The 18,387-nt window shown below is 35.4% G+C and overlaps 1 protein-coding gene across 2 annotated transcripts in view; it reads left to right on the top strand.

Annotated features, from left to right (window-relative positions):
- Positions 1-18,387, top strand: part of camk1b (calcium/calmodulin-dependent protein kinase Ib) — a 56,190-nt gene that overhangs the window by 2,048 nt on the left and 35,755 nt on the right. The window contains exons 1-2 of one of the 2 annotated variants that reach the window (XM_033966900.2): positions 4,455-4,496; positions 11,440-11,547. In XM_033966900.2, coding sequence (XP_033822791.1) covers positions 4,486-4,496; positions 11,440-11,547 — 119 coding nt within the window. In that variant the 5' untranslated portion in view covers positions 4,455-4,485. Of the gene's footprint in view, positions 1-4,454; positions 4,497-11,439; positions 11,548-18,387 lie in introns of those variants that run through there. The other variant, XM_033966901.2, reaches the window with a different exon arrangement.

Below are 18,387 nucleotides of genomic sequence, written 5' to 3'. Positions count from 1 at the left end.
TGTATGGCCTGTTCATTAGAAGAGCTGTCACTATGTTTCATTTCAGTGTTATGATTATTGTGAGAAAAAACATCACAATCTTCATTAACTTTTATTGACATTCCCAAGTTAATATGACATTGAAAACATTGACTTTACGTTTTGAAGTGTTGATTTAATTGGAATTACTGTAAATCTATATAATATTTTTCAAGCCATAATGAAGTAAGAAGAACGACTTAGTTAAAGAATGAATCAGGCTTAATTAACCCCACTTAAGTAAGGGGTTAGGGTAAGAGTAAAAGTAGTTACAAAGCCTAGTTCTTTCGTAATACACATTTGTTCATTATGAATTAAGTCTTTCTTAATGGTTTATAGGTCTGACACAATAACAAATTTTGAAGTTGGATATATTGCTGAAACGATAATATTGAAACTAATTTAAGCCACTGACACGATAACCCAAAAGCAGATTTAAACCACAAAAACTATTCTAAATCTACAATGTTGTTAAAAAATTCTGCATTAAATAAACAGCAGAATGAAACACTTTAGTGCTTTAGTTTGCATCTGTAATGAGTCATAGAAGTTATTAATTCAAACTTTTATGGCTTAAATCTTATCATATAATGAAAAAAACACCAGTAGTCCAAAGAAAAAGTACACAGGATAATACTGACCCCCAAAAATTATTGTTCCAGCTTTCACATACTGAATTATACATGGATATAGTAATTACAGTGACAACCTAATGCTTTATAATGGCTTTTTAAAGTGTAGTCATTAAAAATCGTATTACTGAAAGACTTATTTGTGCTTATAAAATAAAAAGGAAATCTATGGTGAAATCTTCATGTACTTGGCACTAATGGCACAGCAGTAAAAGCTTGTGGCTGCAAACCTGCTTATGATGATGATCTAATAAAGTACAAGTCATAAAATAGGACATTTATCACTGGCTTTGGGGAACACAATGTAATCTTTTGTTATGATGTGTTGTAATTGTGATCATCTGTGAAGAGGTTAGGCCTAAGTACTTTTTAGGAATGTTTACACACTGCTGCTGCTGCTACTGCTGGCACACTCCATACAAGTCACTCCCATTAGCTGCCAGCTTGTTCACATTCACATTCTAACAGTAGGCCTGTCATGATAACATGTTTGAAGTACGATATATTGGTTTAGTTTATTGGTTTATTTTAACAGGGGCCATGTGCAAATGCATCAATCTCATAAAAGAAAAGATGCTTTACACCAGATTTAGCTAAAGCTGGTTTCCATCTGCAGTTTCTGGACAAGTTACAATTAAAATACATCCAAGTATCCATCCATTTACAGTCAAACCATGCATTCTCCCATTCTTTCATTTAAAAACATCACACTCCAAATTTCCACATTTACTGGTGAAAAAATATAGACAAGAAACGATAATATTCAGTGTAATTATGCACTTATGACATGATCACCCTAAAACAGGATGTCCCCCAAAACAACTATTATATATGTACAGTGTTTTTAATGAACATGAGCTACTATATGTGAATGAAACACGTAATGAGTCATAGAAGTTATTTATTCAACCCTTTACAGCTCAAATCATCAGAAAAGTACAAAAAAATAAGAAAAAGTTCCCCACTACTACAAAGAAAAAACACCCCAGTGATAAATATTGACCCTCCAAAATGATTGTCCCATCTGTCATGTGTTGAAGGATAAGTCGACCTACCACAAGTCTTCACCTTGTATCAGTGACACTACACTCATAGAATGTACGTGGGGACTTTTGTTGTTGTCACTTTAAATTACTTTCCCAATAATCTTTCTCTTTCTCCAAAATTGAGCTCAACTGTGCACAATATGCATTCTATAAATTACATATACCGGTACTTTTAGAATGAAGTTGTCTTTAATTTTTTTGTATTTTAACAAAAAATCCTAAAACATGCTTTTCTTCCATAAAACTCTAGAATAAGTCTGTTGTGTCAGAGTCATTTCATAAAGGTGTTAGTGTAAATGTAAGCAGGTTTGCATTACACTGGTCCCTCGTTTATCACGAGGGTTACATTCTAAAAATAACCCACAACAGGCAAAATCCGTGAAGTAGTCAGCTTTATTTTTTACAATTATTATATATGTTTTGCAGTTGTAAAACCCCTCACTACACACTTTATACACTTTTCCCAGACAGGCCTTAACATTTTCTCACATTTCTCTCTTGTTTAATTAATTAATTGTGACTCTTGTGTATTTCACAGTTCCTCTGACCGTGCCTCTTTGCTCCTTTGTAGTGTCAATCCAACATTTATGTAAATTTGTCTGAACACATTCTGTACTGTACAGGAGACACGGCACGGTGGAGACTGACGGACAATGGTCTACAGTCCCTCAGCCAATCAGGACACAGAACACAATGCACGCTCATACACTGTAAAATTGCACTAAAAAAATCAGCAAAACAGCGAGGCTGCGATAGGTGAACCACGTTATAGTGAGGGACAACTGTACTTGATAAAAATGATACCTTTATCTCCACTTTAAATCTAAAAAATCTAAAAGCAGTTTCATGGTGTAGTCCAAAGTGTGTCCTGTGGTGTGACATGAAAAATCACACATTTAAATAGTTAACCAGAATGAGCTCATCTGACATGTGTGCACCAGGAAGAGCTCAGGGGTTAAGGGGTCAAGATACAGGTCAGAATTAATAATTATCTTTTTCTTATTTTTGTAAAATCCAACTTTTCTGAAAATTCTGAACCTGTGCCAGCTTGATGTCCTGCAGTGTGACAAAGAGAAAAATACAATTGTCAAAATTATATTCTTTACGATGGAACAGTTAAATTATTATTAAACTAGCAACTTAGACATATTGAGTGATTTATTAACACTTTTTAACATGGCTACATGGCTATAGTGAAGTGTAGGTCACACCACAGGGGCAGGTTCAAATGTTTAAATGTCTCACATTAAAAGAATTGCACAAAAATGATGTAGTGTTTGTGAAAAGCCTCCTTATAATTGTTGTAGAACTGATTTGTTTTTGAAAATCATTTTAGTGTTTTGCTACAAAGGTGTGTCACACCACTCGACAGGAAAAAAAAGCAAAATTTCCATTTAACAGACACTAAAGTTGTATCTTATCTCTTATCTTGCTTTTATAAGTTACTGTGCATGAGTGCCAGACCAGAAGAACAAGCACTGGATCGGGACATGGGTGAACAAACTGAAATCAGATGCCTGTTTATTATTGTTTTATAATGTTTGTGTTGATCATAAGCTGAAAATGAAAGAGTGTCTAGTGTCAGTTCTGGGTGTCAATTTGAAGATATAAAATATGATAAACAGAAATATTGAAATTACTTTATGCCACTGACACAAAAAACTCTGAAACAAGATTATCTCAGTTAAACCCTTTCTAAATCTACAATACCGTCGTATTTATAATCAACTCAAATCCTATGGTACTACAAATATAGCACGTTTCAGTCCCTCTGATCTTCCACAGACCTGAGAGACTGAAACCTTTTACTTAGGCCTGTCATGATAACACATTTTGAAGTGCGATTAAATTGTTGACGAAAATATAGATGATAAAAGATAATGTTGAAACCAAACCATAAAACAGAATTATGTCCAAAAGAGTATTTTAAATGTATAATATTGTTTAAAAATATGAACTGCAATAAATAAATAACATAATTAACACATAAGTAGTTAGTTTGTGTCTGAGTTATAAAAGTTCAGTAAAGTATGCTAAAGTTAAGAAATAATAGCAGAGGGGGTGGGATTAAATAAGTTTTCTTCTTCCCACTCCTTTTTGGGCAATCGGAGATACTCTTTTTTTGTGTGTGTTTTGCTGTCTGTTTTTGTTTATTTTTCCTTGTCTCTTGTATCATGTGTTGATTGACATCGATTGTGGCTGCCTAGGCTATGCAAGAGAAAAGATGTCTATTTGCCCAAGACAAATAAAAAAAAAAAAAAAAATTCAAGCTCCACAGCGCAAATCTCATTGTAGTACCTAAAATTCCCACTAGTACAAAGAAAAAATGATCATGATAAATATTGACCACCAAAAATGATTGTTCCAACTATCATGTGTTGAACAAGAAGTGGATATAGTAATCATCATGACAAGCCTAATTGTACTAATAAAAGTGAACGTACACAGTCTACAGTCTAATTATGTGTTTCAGGCTTATTCATAACCTATTTTTGACACCACAGAGTAACTCCTACTAGTATCGTTTGACTTTTTCACTTACTTTACCACAAACAGCACAGCCCTTAACACTAAAGCAAATACATAAAACAGGAACCATATTTTTGTAACCTTCTCAGGAAATGTAACATCACTTCAAGACTAGAGTTCAAGACACAAGCTCCTGAATTCACTTATATACTTATAGCTGACTTAATTTTAGACATTCAAAGTTGTAGTCTGAAACGTGTGAATTCTATTGTGTTGTTGGTAAAGAAGTTGTGTCTCTTTTCTCTCTGCTCGTCTCAGGAATGGGAAATCAGTGAGTACAGCTGTTTTCAATCTTAAACCTACAGTCGGTTGCATGTGCTCCACTCATGCATAAATCTTTCCTTTTTTCCAGTCCGATTCTGTTTTTCCACATATATAAAGTTTTTTTGACTTATTATAAATTGCATGTGTTCAAGACCTGTTCCTTTTAGCTGCTCCCATGTCAATCCCTTTTCTGCCCTGTTTTGTAACTTTATTTCTGTTTGGAAGAAAAACGGAAAAATTGATGCATAAAATGTAATTCATGCAGATACGTGGTGTTTTATGGATGTGCTGTAGTTACACAGTGAATCCCATAGTATTTTTCTTTTGTTTTTATTAACAAATTATTTTATCAGGGTTATGAGGACTTGTTTGGACCACAGTAGACAGGAGGATGCATGGACTGAGTTAGCTGGAGTTTTGGACAGTTTAAAGTGGGACTAAACACCTAAACTCCGCTCAAAACCACATGTAAAATAGAGCCGCTAACATGGACAAAAACAAGGCATGAGGAGGAAGGAGGCGGGCTCTTGACATGTGAGGAACACTGTGATTGGTCTAACAGGTATCCACATTTTAAACACCGCCCCTGCAGCCAGGTGTTTGAAATCAGAAACACCTGGCTGTAATTAGGGCAATTCTGTGTGATGTCATGTAGTACTTGAAATTGCAGTGGTCACCTGAGGCAGTGCACACTCACTTTTCGACTGTTTTTGTACAAGAAGCTGCAAATTTTCCTAGTTTGCACAAAAATGAGAAGAAAGAAAAAACTAGCAATGGGTAGGAATGGGTATTAAAACATGGTTCCAACTCCAGTGCCAAATCTCTATTATTATTATTATTATTATTATTATTATTATTATTATTATTATTATCATCTCTTATTAATGGTGCTGAGGAGTGGCACTAATGTCACGCAGTCACATACAAGCATGAAACCTCTCTCATATAGTTTTAGAAGATTTTAAATGTTTGAAGCATCCATTTATTATAGTAATTTTATTTATTTCAATTTGAAAGTTAAAAATACATCATGTTTAAATGTTTCAGAGGACATATGTTAATTACTGTAGGCAAAATTATTATTTATTTGTATTTATTTTGCTGTAAAAGTACCATTAAGAGTGCCGTTAAAAGACTGACTCGATAAACAGTATTGACAAAAGTAGTAGCATCGATACATTTTTAACGATACCCGTCAAGTCCTACTTTAATCTGCCTTTTTACTTTTGAAGAAGCTGCTAGTACTATTACTATAGACCTTATTCCAGAAGTTGCCTTGAGTGCCACTATCGTCATTCGGGTTGTATTATTTTGCATGAATCTGCCGATCTTGACGGCAAATAAGTTCTATTCGGACTATAGAGCTTTTTGAAGCTGCCCAGAGATTTGGTGCAGTGTTGACTTGTTGTTGTACATAAACACTGAACACAAATCAACCTGCTTTATGTAATGTTTCAGCATGAAAATGTTTCCCAAATTCTCCATCAAAAAGAACAGGATCCCCACATAACCGGAAGTGTTACCCCAAAGAAGCCACAGTTTAGTTGCATTTACGGAAAGAGTGGGTGGGGCTGAATAAGGTCAATATGATTGTTGTCAGCGCTACGCCCTCTTTTAATCAGTGAATCTCCACACAGGCCATGTCTTTAGTCGACTACAACCCTAAAAATTATAGTTGTGATTGATCAACAAAGGAAAAACAACAATTATAGCCCAATAATCCAGGTGGTAATGTGCTTTCACTTTTGTTTTAGCTTAATACAATTCCTTTCTGTCAGTGAATGCATTCTTCAGATTCTGCTGACGAGCTGCAACTTGTATATTTGAATTTTATAAAGGAGACTTGGCTTCTCTTATTATTCTTTACCTGCAGTTTAAAGTAGAGCTGCGCAATATATCTCTGAAGTATCCATATCCCAATACTGGCTGTCGTAGTCATCGTTATCACAACAAAATAAATAAATCTCAACAACACACAGTTCTCCATTTTACAGAAGTGTTTTTGGAAAGTAAAAGGGAAAAAAGTTTTTATTTTGGCTCAGTTTGACTAGTAAATGAAGACATGTGGATTTTTCAAAAAGTAAATTAAAATATCGCAATAATATTGTTATTGCCATTCAAAACAGTTATCAAATATCATCTTTTTCTCATATCATGAAGCTCTTATTTAAAGCTGATCACATATACAACCATTATAGTTGAGTATAGGCCCTGTAAAGTTATTTTATTGTTTAGTGCAGTTGTTACATTAAAGCCCATATTATGCTATATTCTGAAATATATTATAATGTTGTTTCCTCATGATAAAAGGCATGGCAAGTTTATTTGTATAGCACAATTTGCAGATGAAGTAATTCAAAGTGCTTTACAGAATAAGAAGGACATTAACACAAATCAAAACATAAATAATCATCATAAAATTAACATTAAAACAGAGGAGTGCAGAATAAAACCCTTTCAGTCATATGCACAGATAAACAGAACTGTTTTGAGCCTGGATTTAAACATTATCAAAGTAGAGGTCTGCCTCACATCTTCAGGAAGACTGTTCCAGGTTTTAGCTGCAGAAAACTGAAACACTGATTCCCCATGTTTAGTCCTGACTCTGGGCACCAGCAAGAGGCCGGTTCCTGAAGTCCTCAGAGTGTGAGATGGTTCATATGTCACTAAAATGTGAGAGATATACTTTTTTTGCTGGTCCATGGAGAGACTTGTTCACACACAAGCAGAGCTGCTTTAAAGTCTATTCTGACAAACAGACCTGGAGTTATGTTTTGTTTCATTCACATGTTTAACACATAAACCTGCATATTTAGGCTGAGTTCTTCTCTCAAATGAAGACACTCTGTTCCACCTTGTGATGTCATGTGGTTAATACAGGAAGTGCTCCACCTTCAGCTCTGAAACTGACAGAGTTTACTGAACAAAAGGTAAAAGGCAGCTGGTAACTTGAGAATTACCGCTTCATGACACCACACGGTGGAACAGAGCATTTTGAGCTTTGCAGATGTAGAAAAAGTAATAATGTAGGATCACTCAAACATGTGTGAATGAAACAAAACACAACTCCAGGTCTGTTTTCGAGGAGGTAACAACATTATAACATGGCTTAAAGCTCACAAGAGTCAATTTTGTGTAATATAGGATCTCCCATCCCACTTACTTTTACAGGTCCAATTAAACTTAAATTGAAATGAGTTGTTTTGTGATTATCGCTGCATGTTTTAGCATGAATTCCATCTGAGCAGGTTTTAAACAAACAGAAACTGGAACTGTCTCACCTTTCAGTGTTTTCTCAGTGTGATCCAGACATGAGTTATTTCTGTATAGTGACAAGTTCTACGTGTTAAAAATGTTCAAAATGTAGCTATGTAATTGTGGGAGGAGACATAAAGTTTTACCAACCCTTAAAGGTGCGTTATGTAATTTTTCTAGAAGATGGCATGCCTGAACATTTTCACAGTAAGATGTAACTTTATTATCTTGCATTTATTTTAAATTATTATTATTTGTTTATTTTATTTTTTATTATTATTATTATTTTTTTTTTTTTTACTTGTGAAAAACATGTGTTCTTACAGTGAGCGGACTCGCCTCTCCAAAGATAACTTGTCTATTTGCCTTATTTGTTTGATGGACACAGATAAATTTAATGCCATATTGCGGAACATTCTTGGCAAAACATTAACATCTCCATGGAGACAAGCAGCTGGTGGACCCTCCTCTAAAAAGTTACATATTGTAATGATGGCAACCTAAAACGTGATCCCTCAGTGGTACTTAGATGTTTACAAATTCAGCTCTGAGCTCAAAACATGTATCTCAACTATGAAATGTTAGCGTCCAGGTCCATTTTTTTGTAAGTTTGATTGGACTTCCTCTTGTGACTTCCTCTAAACTCAATGGTTTGCATACCACGGTTTCATGCCCAGTTTAAACACTTCCTTTAACCTCTGCTCTTTTAGTGACATGCAAAATATCACACAGGAAATTGTTGAGTCAAATGTAGCTTCAATAATAAAATATTGTACTCTTGTCAATGTGCTTAAGATCATGAAATAGTTTTTTTTTTTTTTTCCTTTTTGTACAAATCAGAATTCACTCCACGATTAACCAGCGTGAAAGAAGCCGATTACAACTCCGAGTATTTTTTTGATGAATGAAAAACATTAGTTTTATAATCCTCCATCTTGGTACTCTTGACCTTAACTCTTACTTCTGATGTATAGAATATCATATCAGCACTAAAATCATGTAGTAAATTCTGTTTACGACATCTTCATGTAAATATACCACTATAGGTACATGTACATAGTGTAGTGTAGTACTTTATCGCAGTAGTTTCCAGTCTGCAGCAGTGACAGAAGCAGAGCTGATACCAACAGCTATTTCTGTCTCCTGCTCCAAGCCAGAGGAGCTTTGTAAAACCAGGGACAGTGGGGTCAAAATGTGATCCTTTAAAACTAATATTTGAGTCTTGCTTTAACAACGACAAAACAAACATTTCTGTTTGACCTTAAACGCAGCAGTATATAAGGTTTATGTATGCAGCAAGGTCATTACAGGTGTTATCTATAGTAGATAAGGTTTACTAAATAATGTATTGTCTTACAATGTGGAGTTGTGTGGAGACAACTTTACATAATATTGTGTTTGATAAGGAGTATTATGTTGTTCTAGAGACTCTTTAGAAGTTATAGTGTGTGTATAGTCTCAAAGCAGCGAGACCTGAACCTGGATAGGTCCAGTCTGGTGAAATGGAGTCTACTCTCAAACTCTATGGATAACATTTGAGAAGCACTGTCATAAAAACTCCAAAGTTTCCCTCATAAAATTTAGTCTAATAATTAACTTGAGAGTGGTGTTTTGCCCTTCACATAATAAATAAACTGTAAATTTGCCTATGCATGGTCTATTATACTACAATATTATAGGAAGAATTTTGAACGGAATGAAAAGTTTGTTAAATATACATTAATAGTAATGTGTTTTTATTTTTAGTTTCTTGGTACTGTGACAGAACATACATGTTTTTGTGTCTTTGAGCAGGGCACTCCATACAACTTGCATTATAAGTTTATAACAAATGAGTCTGATGAAGTGGTTGATTCCTATACTCTGTTGTACATTGGCTGATATAAAGTGCTTGTATACATATGCATTTAATTATTTATTCTGTGCTATGCAAAAGAGAAAGTATGGGATTTACATATTATGGTTATTGTAACATTCAACATAGTGGTTGTACATCTTCCTGTTTTTGTAAGGCCTACAGACCACTTGTAGTAGCTGCCATTTTGAGGACCTTTGCCAGTCAAAAATCTGAATACTTTATTTTGAAACTGTTGTTTCCTAATTCAAAATAATACCAGGCATTATCTTTTGTTTAGGCTTGAGGATTTGAAACACTTGCCCACAGTCTAGATGTGCTCCTCCATATTTTAGTCTCTTAACCTTTTGTATGTGACTCAGATCAGATTCTCTATATCAGGGCTGAAACCAATTACCTTATTTTCCGGACTATATGTCACTCCAGAGTAAAGTAGGACCAGCAAAAAAATGCGTATAGTAATGAAGAAAAAAACATATATAAGTCGTACTGGACTATAAGTCACATTTTTTGGGAAAATTTATTTTACAAAATTTGGGACCAAGAACAGACATTTTATTTTTAAAGGCAAGTTATAATAATGACGACGAAGTAGAACAACAGGCTGAATATCAGTACAGCATGCTAACAATACATTTATATTTTTTCAGCTACATGAAGCATAGGCAGAACTAAACACGTGTCTGGTATGTTAAACCAAGATATTAACAGTTAATCAGATACGCTACGTTAACGTAACATATACGGCTTGTCCACAAACACAAGAGAGAGGAGTTCTTTTCACTGATGTTTACTGTGGTCTTACTCGCAGACACATCAAATATAACTTAAGCTCTGTCTCATATTACCTGTGCACACAAAACTGCATATGAACTCATATATACACACCACCACCCGCTAGTAAACAAACCAGTGAACCCAAAACGTTATATTTTGCTTTTCAATTGTTTCTTAAATAGTGCTTTGTCGGGTAAGACTTCACATTAGCCTAACAGGCTTAACCGAAAAACAGGAAGTAGTTTTTCGCAACCTTAAACTAGACTAGACTAAACATTTACAATATTGTTCCAAATGAAAAATTATCACCTTTATGGACTTATAAATGAAGGGAAAATAAATAAAAGGAAATTAAGTATGAAATGTATAAAAGAAAACAAAAGTACATTTTCTTAAAGGTATTACAAACACACCACCGCCATCTAGTGGTCAAACAAGTGAACTGTAACATGTATAATCAACCGTTACCCAACACATACGTAAACATGTAAATAAAGCATGGACAGAACTTAATCCGTGTCTGGTATGTTAACATAAGATATTAACAGTTAATCAGAGAACTAAAGCATAAAAAACAAGCATCTGTTGATCTCACTCCAAGTCACTAAATCCACTGAATTCTTCATCCTCGGTGTCGCCTCTGAACAACTCCACCATCTCCAGAGGTATGAAGCGCCGCTTCAGAAGTAGATGGCTGTCATACTGGTCACAAGTCTAGAGTGTCTTCGCACAGTTGTCAGTGTGACAATAATGAAGATGTGAAAATCTATATTTTAATCATTTCACTTATAAGTTGCATCTGAGTATAAGTCGCATCCCCGTTAATCACAAATAATTGATAATTTAAATCATTTTTAACTGGACTGTTCACAGGCTTCAAAACATGCCATGTGCTGAGAAAAGAGCTTTCATAACTGTGCAAAATAAAAAATATATATATTGTTTATAATAATTATTATTTATAGAACTTCAAAACCCAAAGTTGAGATGCCCTAAAGTAGCGAAGTACCTCATAATTGGACAAAATATTAGGTATAATTATATTTTTGTTTCTTCTTTGCAGTATCATTTGTGATCGGAACCACAAGAAGATGCCACTGGGAGAGCAACATTCATGGAAGAAAAAATCTGATGTGAAGGAGAAATACGATTTTAAGGAAGTACTGGGAACGTAAGTCTGTTTACCTTGTATGTGGGACTGGCCCTCGGTTAGCATGCTAGCTGTTGCTGTTGGCTTTACCGTAATTAGAAATTTCTACTCTGGCCTACGAAAGTTGTGAAAAGCACTTATAAACTCATCACTATGAGTAATTAGGATGCTCAGACTGTATAAGGCAAGTGAGAAATAATTTTGGACCAAAGCAAACCGTTTAAAATGAACTAGTTATGTTTATGGAATTGGCGCTGCGATTCCAGCCCCCACAGATGACTGCTGTCATCTGTGGGGGCTGACTCCGTCATTGTGTCCTTGGGCAAGACACTTCACCCACCTCGCCCCCAGTGTCTGTGTACACTGGTGTATGAATGTGTGTGTGAATAGGTGAGTGGTTCCTGGATGTTAAGTGCTTTGAGTGCTATATAAAAATGTGACCATTTACCATATAAGCTTTTGTCTATTTTTTTAAGAGTCAGCAGTATTGACAAAAATTAATACCACTGTTTTTGGGATGATGGTATTCAGACAATATTTTGACTGTACATCAAAAATTCTCAGAAGATTCAAAATGCAGTTACAGCCCTACCTTTTTGTTCTACTTCCTTGTAGAGACATGGTTGAATTTTTACTAAGCTTGTGGTGAGCTTTTTATTGACACTGGGCTTAAGTTAAATGATCAAGTTTAAGTATGGCTTTAGTTAGGCTTACATTTGAGGTTAAGCTATTTATTCTTATTAGCTTAAAAGAACACGACTACTACTTCTGGACCTACTACTACAACAATTACTGCTAGTACTAATACTACTACTCCTCAAAGTATTTTGTTTTAGCTGCAGTTCAGCCCAAATGTGAAAGATGCCATTATAACTTTTTATATTTTATATATTACGGTATATATTTATTTTTTGTGTAAAGCTTCTAGTAAGTTGGAAAACAAAATGTTTGTCCAAGGAGTCACACACATCCTTGTTAGTCCAGGATTATTTTTATAGACTCTGGTTTAGTTTAAGGTGAAGTTTGTACAACCTTTAATTCATTTACTTAACTCACCATAGGCAAAGTGCAGGTAGAAACATGGCCTCCCTGTGTTACTGTGGCAGAGTGGTTATCCTATCTCCTCCTCTTTGTAAGGAGGTTGCAGGTTAGACTCCTATAACTGGTTTAGTTATGTAGTTAAGTCCTGGTTTAGTCCTTGGTTTTGAGTTGGTTGGATGCACCTGTTTTTGGTCTAATTTCCTTTCATTTAGAGCTTGTTCTGATCTGGTTTAGACCTGGTTTAGTCTTGGCTGAGATCTGATTTATGCTGGCTTTGGCCTGATTCAGGCTTCTTTTTAGTCCGGGTTTCTTTCTGGACTGGTTCAGTCCTGGACAGGTTCGGTCCTGGCTCAGTCCTGGATCAGTCCTGGATCAGTCCTGGCTCAGTCCTGGCTCAGTCCTGGCTCAGTCCTGGTTCAGTCCTCATTCAGTTCTGGTTTAGTCCTGGTTCAGTCCTCATTCAGACCTGGTTCAGACCTGGTTCAGACCTGGTTCAGATCTGGTTCAGATCTGGTTAAGACCTGGTTCAGACCTGGTTGAGTCCTGGTTGTCTTGGAGACTCTTTCCATAATGGACTCCCACAGTCTCTATGGAAACAAACTTTTTGATTTGCTATTTATAATCTCCACAGAGACAGAGGCATGTGAGCAAGCCACATAAGCTCCTGCACACAGAGAGAAGGGACATATTTCATCTCTTTTATACTTTAGTAAGGTTAATTCTGTGACTAAAATCTAAACTTTATCACATTTATTTACACATATTAACAAATTACTACAGAAAAAGCAATAGTATTCACTGCAATGCTTTTATCATGTTTGATCTGGAAAAATGCACTGCCATAGCTCAACCAAATCAGATTACTTCTCAAAAACATTACTAAAACCTATCTCACTTTTCTTATTCGTTAATGACTCTTTATGAGGGCCGTCAGTGTAATCCCTCAGTCGTCCTGATCCATCACAAAAGAAAATTCAAACTAACTAACACACCTGTTTGTTTACAGTTTCTGTTTGAACTACACTAAATATGAACTGTGCCTGAGTCATAGTTTTGTTCAGGCTCATAATGGCTGCTCTCACACCTATTAGCATGCTGGCTGTCACTATTGTTTAACTTGTTTTCATTTAGGTCTGAGGATGGAGTATTAAATAGGAGACAGATGATGTTTAGGCCTCATATTCCTGTTCAAAGATGGATTGAATTTCCTCTTTACTTTTCTTTTCTTAAAATCTGTACCTCACTATCTTATGAGTGGTTAGTGTCTTTGAGATGGACATGTACAGCAGACTGAGATCCCAAGGAGCTTTCACGACGGTGTTGGTACATTCTCTTATGAAGTGGCTGTTTAGCTTCTCTAATATAACGCTCACTGCAGTCCACACTACACTGAATGGAGTAGACCACATTACTTTGTTTGTGGCTTTGGATGAACCAGTTTCTGTCTCTGTTTTTGTAGATTTGAAATAGACTGGAATTTCATGTTGTCTGAAAATCCTCTGAAGCTTTTCAGACACACCAGCTGTGTGGGGAATACTTACACCTTTTCCCTGGGTTCTGATTCGCTGTCCTGTTTTTTTTTAACTCTCTTTGATCTATTGACATCATTTATCTCCTATTTATAACTCCATCCTCAGACCTAAATTTAAACAAGGAAAACAACAGGGCTAGCCAGTACGTTGATTGGTGTGAGAGCACCCATCAGCAGCCTGAAATGATTATGCAAAATATGACTTAGTTCTCACTTAATGTAGTTCAATAGACCGAGCCTACAAACAGAAACTGTCAACAAATAATTTTGTTAGTTTAGGTGAAGTTGGCTCCTCCCTTCAGACGGATATAAGGCAAGGTCCCAGCTGAAGAACCCGCAAAACATCTTCACTCTAAAACTTTTCTTGGTATTAGGGCTCCACAATAGCTGATATCGGAACTGAAATGAAATCAGAATTTGAGTCTATGCAATTATCTAATTCTAATTCTAATTCTAAATGCTGCAAATATTCAGATAGAATATCATAGAATAGAATATGTTCTTAGCAAACAACATTGCAGCTATCCATCTATATGTCTTTTTATCAAAGAATCTTGTTATACCTGTAATTTACACCTCCAAACATGTTATGAAATTCATGTGATTCTTGTATTAGTTTAGGTTATCAGTTGATATTTCAGTCTTCTCTCAACAGAATCTTACTTTTTAAATAATATCCAAATCCATTCACAATTGCTATACTTCAGCAGTTCTGCGTTTTAAGATCAAGCCCATATTTTAATCTTGTGTGGGTTTGCTTGTCTGATCCCAGCTGATTGTCACATGTTAAAGTGATTCAAACAGATGGAGATTAAGGCCAAAGTTTTAAACCCTCTCCTCTTTATAATGTGATTTTCTACATTTCATATTTCTAGTGAAACGTTAAGGATAAAGGTGCACTCTGTAACTTCTGGGTGGGTGGGGGGTCACCACTTGCTTGTCTCCATGGAGATGCTTTGTTTGTAATATTGTACTGCATGACACTATAATTACCTTTCTTGCATTTGTGAAATTTGTGCTTTTATTGCTACAAAAATGTCCTTAACCACATGCACTCTTCCCTAGTGGGTCCTGCTACCTGCTCGTCTCCATTGAGAAAGATCAGTTTAATGTTTAATACTGTGAATATGACTATCACAATAATACGTTTTGAAGTGCTGAAGAGAATACAGACGATAAACTATTTTATTGAAACTAACCGATTTATACAACAATATTCCAAATGTACAATATTTTTAAAAACAAAAGCATAATGAAGCACTTCAGTTTGTTTGTAATGAGTCACAGAAGTCACTTATTCAACTCCTTCAGCTCAAATCTCACTTTAGTATAGAAAAATAACAAAATGTTTTCACTACTGCATAGAAAAACTACTCGCGATAAATATTGAATCCCAAAAATTATAGTTCCAACTCTCATGTATTGAACAGTAAGTCGATATAGTAATTACTATGACAGGCCAAACTAAAACATTCTAGGCAAAGCAGTAAGATCTTTATGGAAACAAGCAGAAAAGTTACATAGTGCACCTTTAAGGTAAGGTAAGGTACTGTAATGAACAGTACTTTACTACTTTTACTTCGCTGAATTCGTTGCATCACTGACAGGTATTAAGTTTGGGTTGGTTAGAACTAGGGCTAATCACAATCAAAGCAAAAACGCAATTTTAATGTTCACAATTAGCAACTCACAAAGGTTATAATTATTTAAGTACAGTAAAACAAAACAAAAACTGCTAACCCTGCAGTTAAGACCTCTACAAAAATGTTCTGAAATGCATGGGATTCTTATATTAGTTTACAGTTCAGATTTCAGTCTTATATTTATCCTGTGTACTGTGAAATTTTTGATCATTTCTTGTGTATATGATAAAATTTTAAGTTGTAAAAGGTTGAATTCATAACTTCTATAACTCATTATAGACGCAAATCAGCTACTAAAGTGTTTCATTCTCCTATTTATCTCTTTATGCTCTTGGGTTTTTGTGTCATTGGCATAAATTAGTTTCAATATTATCATTTATCTTCTATATTTACTAAAGCAATATATCGAACTTTTGAAAGTTTTGTCGTGACAAGCCTAGATGATGTCATACTTCCAGATGGGGGGCAAGAGCCAGTTTTTCCTATTGACTATATTGTACTTTGCACAAATGTTGAACCTGATCATTTCTGTTAGTGACTAGACCCAAGAACTCACTGCATTACAACAAAACTGCATTTGAACAATATTAAATGTAGCTGTCCCCATGTGTATTAAAAACTATTGGCCTATAGAACGTGATGTCATCTGAAACCCAGCACTTAGATATTTTTCCAAACTCATGCAGCTTTAGTCAGGACTACCTTAGCTGGAGGATTTCACCTCGTAGATCTTTACCCATGTCTCCTCTCTATTCTTGCTTGCCTTGGCGCTCTGCTGTAGTTTTCATTTGGATCAGTAAACACCGCTCAGATTAAACCTTAAGCTCTGATCCTCTTCAGGGTCAATGTCAATAAGGTATCTGTGTCTGAACGATCCTTAATCTGTCCACATGCAAATGCCGCAGGAACAGGGGAGGAGGAGGACTGCTCGCTCTCAACCAGACAATGCGGTTTCAAATAACATCATACTTAGGAAGTTAATTGCCTATGCACTGGAGTGTGATAAATGATTTGACAAACATGGATTTAATCCAGTTAAAGGTCCTATATTATACAATATTATTACTTATATTACACAAAATGAACTCTTGTGAGCCTTAAGCCATGTTATAATGCTGTTATCTTATCAAAAAACATATCTGGAGTTGTGTTTTGTTTCATTCACATGTGTCTGGGTGTTTTCCGTTTGAGAGAAAAACTTAAATATGCAGGGTTTGTGTGTTAAACATGTGTGAATGAAACAAAACTCAACTCTAGGTCTGTTTATGATGAGGAAATAATATTATAACGTAGATCAGAACATAGCGTAATATGGGCAGTTTAAGTCAGCTTTAGGCCTGGTTTAGCCACTGTTTAGTCCTGTGTATAGTCTATAACATGTAGAAGACTACGGTAAGACACCCTCTTCAGAGTGCCATCACAAAACAATCACCATGCATCCTGCCAATGAAACACTGCAACATCAGGTTTGTGAAGTTGCAGTGTATTGTTTTGTTTGATGCTTTTGTATATCTATGAAAAATGGGTGACGTAGGTTTGTACACGCTGCTGTACTGCTAACCGTAAGAAGCATTTGAATAGGGCCTGGGAGAGATTGCAAGATTACTCATGGATGGAGAGAACATTATAACATGATAGAAAGCTCCAATTTAACATAATACCCATTCTTTAATGCAATGCAAACCACCAGCCACCACCATACACCATTGTTCTGATTGAGTCCATGTTTGGTCATCATTTAGTCCTTGTTTAAGGCCTGGTTTAGTTTTAAACCCAGAATGCTTTGCAGAGTGCTCAAGGCATGGAGAGAAGCAGGACCATGTGAGAGGAAGTCCACAGTGCAGAGGCTGATGTCATGTTTAAATCAATGGTAACTATGGATTTGCAGTGTTTCCCTGTCGTTTATGTGGAGCAGTCACATGACCACCCTTGGGCCAATCGAGGAAAGAGTCAGAGTTCACTATAGACTTCAGATATATGAATATGTCCCATGATGCGTATAGGGCAACAGTGTTCGAAAGCTGTTACAATGACATTTATAATTGCTTTAGCTGGAGGTGAGCTTAGTGGAGCGAGATTCTGCAAAGACAATGATGCAGCTTCAAAGTCAAAATGATGATTACACTATGAAAGTTGTTTTGACGATGTTGTTTGTATGTTGTGTATATTTATAATGAGAAATGCTGAAATTGAAAAAAACAAAAACAAAAAACCCCCCTGTAAACCATGTAAACTTCCAAAAGATTTCTTTTTTGTGGGCCATTTTACATTTATCTATTTATTTAGCTGTAGCTATATATATATCTATAGCTATATCTAGTTATCTACTTATATCTCTCTTTATTTATTTATTTATTTTTTAATAGAGGGATGCATTTTTGTCTATATTGCCAGTTATAGCCTGGAGAGGGTAATGTTAATTTTGCTGTCTTTCTTTGATATAATGCTTTAATTTTTATCTATGTATGTATATTAGTTGTATATTTGGGGACGTAATGGCATTTGAATATTGCAATATAATTCTGATGAGCTCTGGTTGGTGATTTCTCTGTTTCCACTTAAAGTTTAAATGTTTAATTGGTTTGGCTGGCTCTGCACTTGGGCCATTTTGGCGTAAAAGCTTTTATTTGTGCTGTTCTGAGCTGT

Source organism: Periophthalmus magnuspinnatus, chromosome 5 (assembly GCF_009829125.3).
Source record: "Periophthalmus magnuspinnatus isolate fPerMag1 chromosome 5, fPerMag1.2.pri, whole genome shotgun sequence".
NCBI classification, from domain to species: Eukaryota; Metazoa; Chordata; class Actinopteri; order Gobiiformes; family Gobiidae; genus Periophthalmus; species Periophthalmus magnuspinnatus.
Note: the sequence above shows the minus strand (reverse complement) of the source record. Positions and strands in the feature narration are given on the sequence as shown.